General features: G+C 39.4%; 1 protein-coding gene across 1 annotated transcript; it reads left to right on the top strand.

Annotated features, from left to right (window-relative positions):
• Positions 1 to 120: 120 nt before the first annotated feature.
• On the top strand, positions 121 to 824 carry LOC107125201 (6-phosphofructo-2-kinase/fructose-2,6-bisphosphatase 4-like; the record flags this gene model as incomplete). The annotated part of the gene is made up of 2 exons (XM_015428648.1): positions 121 to 328; positions 678 to 824. Coding segments are annotated over 2 exons (355 nt in total), but the record flags the coding sequence as incomplete, so codon positions are not given.
• Positions 825 to 1463: the final 639 nt, after the last annotated feature.

The raw sequence follows: 1463 nt of genomic DNA, 5'->3' as shown, positions 1-1463 counted from the left end.
CCTTGGATAATGGAAAGGAAGAGAAGAAAGGGCAGCAGAGAGATACATTACTTAACGATTTGTAAAATGAACCCAAGATTGCATATAATTCTTATAAGCAAGTTGTTCTCTTTTCATCAGGGATCTTTCTTATATTAAAATCATGGACGTTGGAAGGAGTTACCTTGTGAACCGAGTAATGGACCACATCCAAAGTCGGATTGTTTACTACCTCATGAATATCCACGTAACTCCTCGTTCCATCTACCTCTGTCGGCATGGAGAAAGTGAACTAAATCTGAAGGGAAGGATAGGAGGAGACACAGGGTTGTCTCGCAGAGGAAAAGAGGTATGTGCCGTTTGGCTAATATAGTTATACTTTTTCCTTATCTTTGATAATGCTACAACTAGACTTAAGGTTGAACTTTAACACTTAAATCTGTATTGCTTTTGCCTACCTTCTGAGAATGAAGATAGCCGATTCTTTGTTGATGAGAAACTGGAGTAGGCAATATAAAGTCTCTCATGTGTGATTCTCATTTCAAATGCCATCAGAATTGTTTTGTTCAAGTCATACACTCATTCTTTGTGAAAGACCTCATTATCTTGTAGTGGAAGAATAGGACCTGTTGGCATATCTAACTTGTGTGTGGTTCATTAGCCGTAATTTCCTCATGAAATTTTAATGTGCTTTGCAGTTTGCCAAGAGCCTTGCACAGTTTATTAATGAACAAAACATCAAAGACCTGAAAGTATGGACAAGCCAGATGAAAAGGACCATTCAGACTGCAGAGGCATTGGGAGTGCCTTACGAGCAATGGAAAGTTTTAAATGAAATAGATGCAGTAAGATGTTCCATTTCTCTCTCTCTTGATCCCATCTAAATGATTGTTGTTTCTTATGGTGGAATGAGAATGCAACTAGAGGAGTTTGTTTCTGTTATACTGTACGTCTGCAAAGCTTATCTTCTGCCCTTTACATTTGTATAGAATTTAGTTAACACTCATGGTTCAACAAATGCTAGAAAACAGCAATTCTTTAGGTACTTTCACGTTGTGGCAAATCAGCAGCAACAGAGTAACAAAAAGGTCTAGAGACTTTTCTTAGAGAGCCATTGGAGATGTGGACTCTGCTCTGGAGTACTGGGTTCGATCATGGAACCTGCTGGGTGACCTTGTGCCAGTCACAGTTATCTCAGAACTCTCTCAGCCCCACCCACCTCACAAGGTGCCTGTTGTGCGGAGAGGAAGGGAAGGTGATTGTAAGCCACTTTGAGACTCTTTGGTTAGAGAAAAGCAGAGCATAAAAAACAGCTTTTCTTCTTCAAGTCTTAAAAAAATGAAATCTAGGAATTCAGAGCAAGTAGTAGGTACATCATTTCAGTAATATATCCATTACTGATTGATTGATTTAAAATATTTGTATCATGCTTTTCCCCCAAAGAACTCTGGTATGGGGGGTGAGGTATGGGGAGGGGTGAGGAA

This window comes from Gekko japonicus, unplaced genomic scaffold (assembly GCF_001447785.1).
Source record: "Gekko japonicus isolate JY-2015 unplaced genomic scaffold, Gekko_japonicus_V1.1 scaffold24134, whole genome shotgun sequence".
In the NCBI taxonomy this organism is placed as follows: Eukaryota; Metazoa; Chordata; class Lepidosauria; order Squamata; family Gekkonidae; genus Gekko; species Gekko japonicus.
Note: the sequence above shows the minus strand (reverse complement) of the source record. Positions and strands in the feature narration are given on the sequence as shown.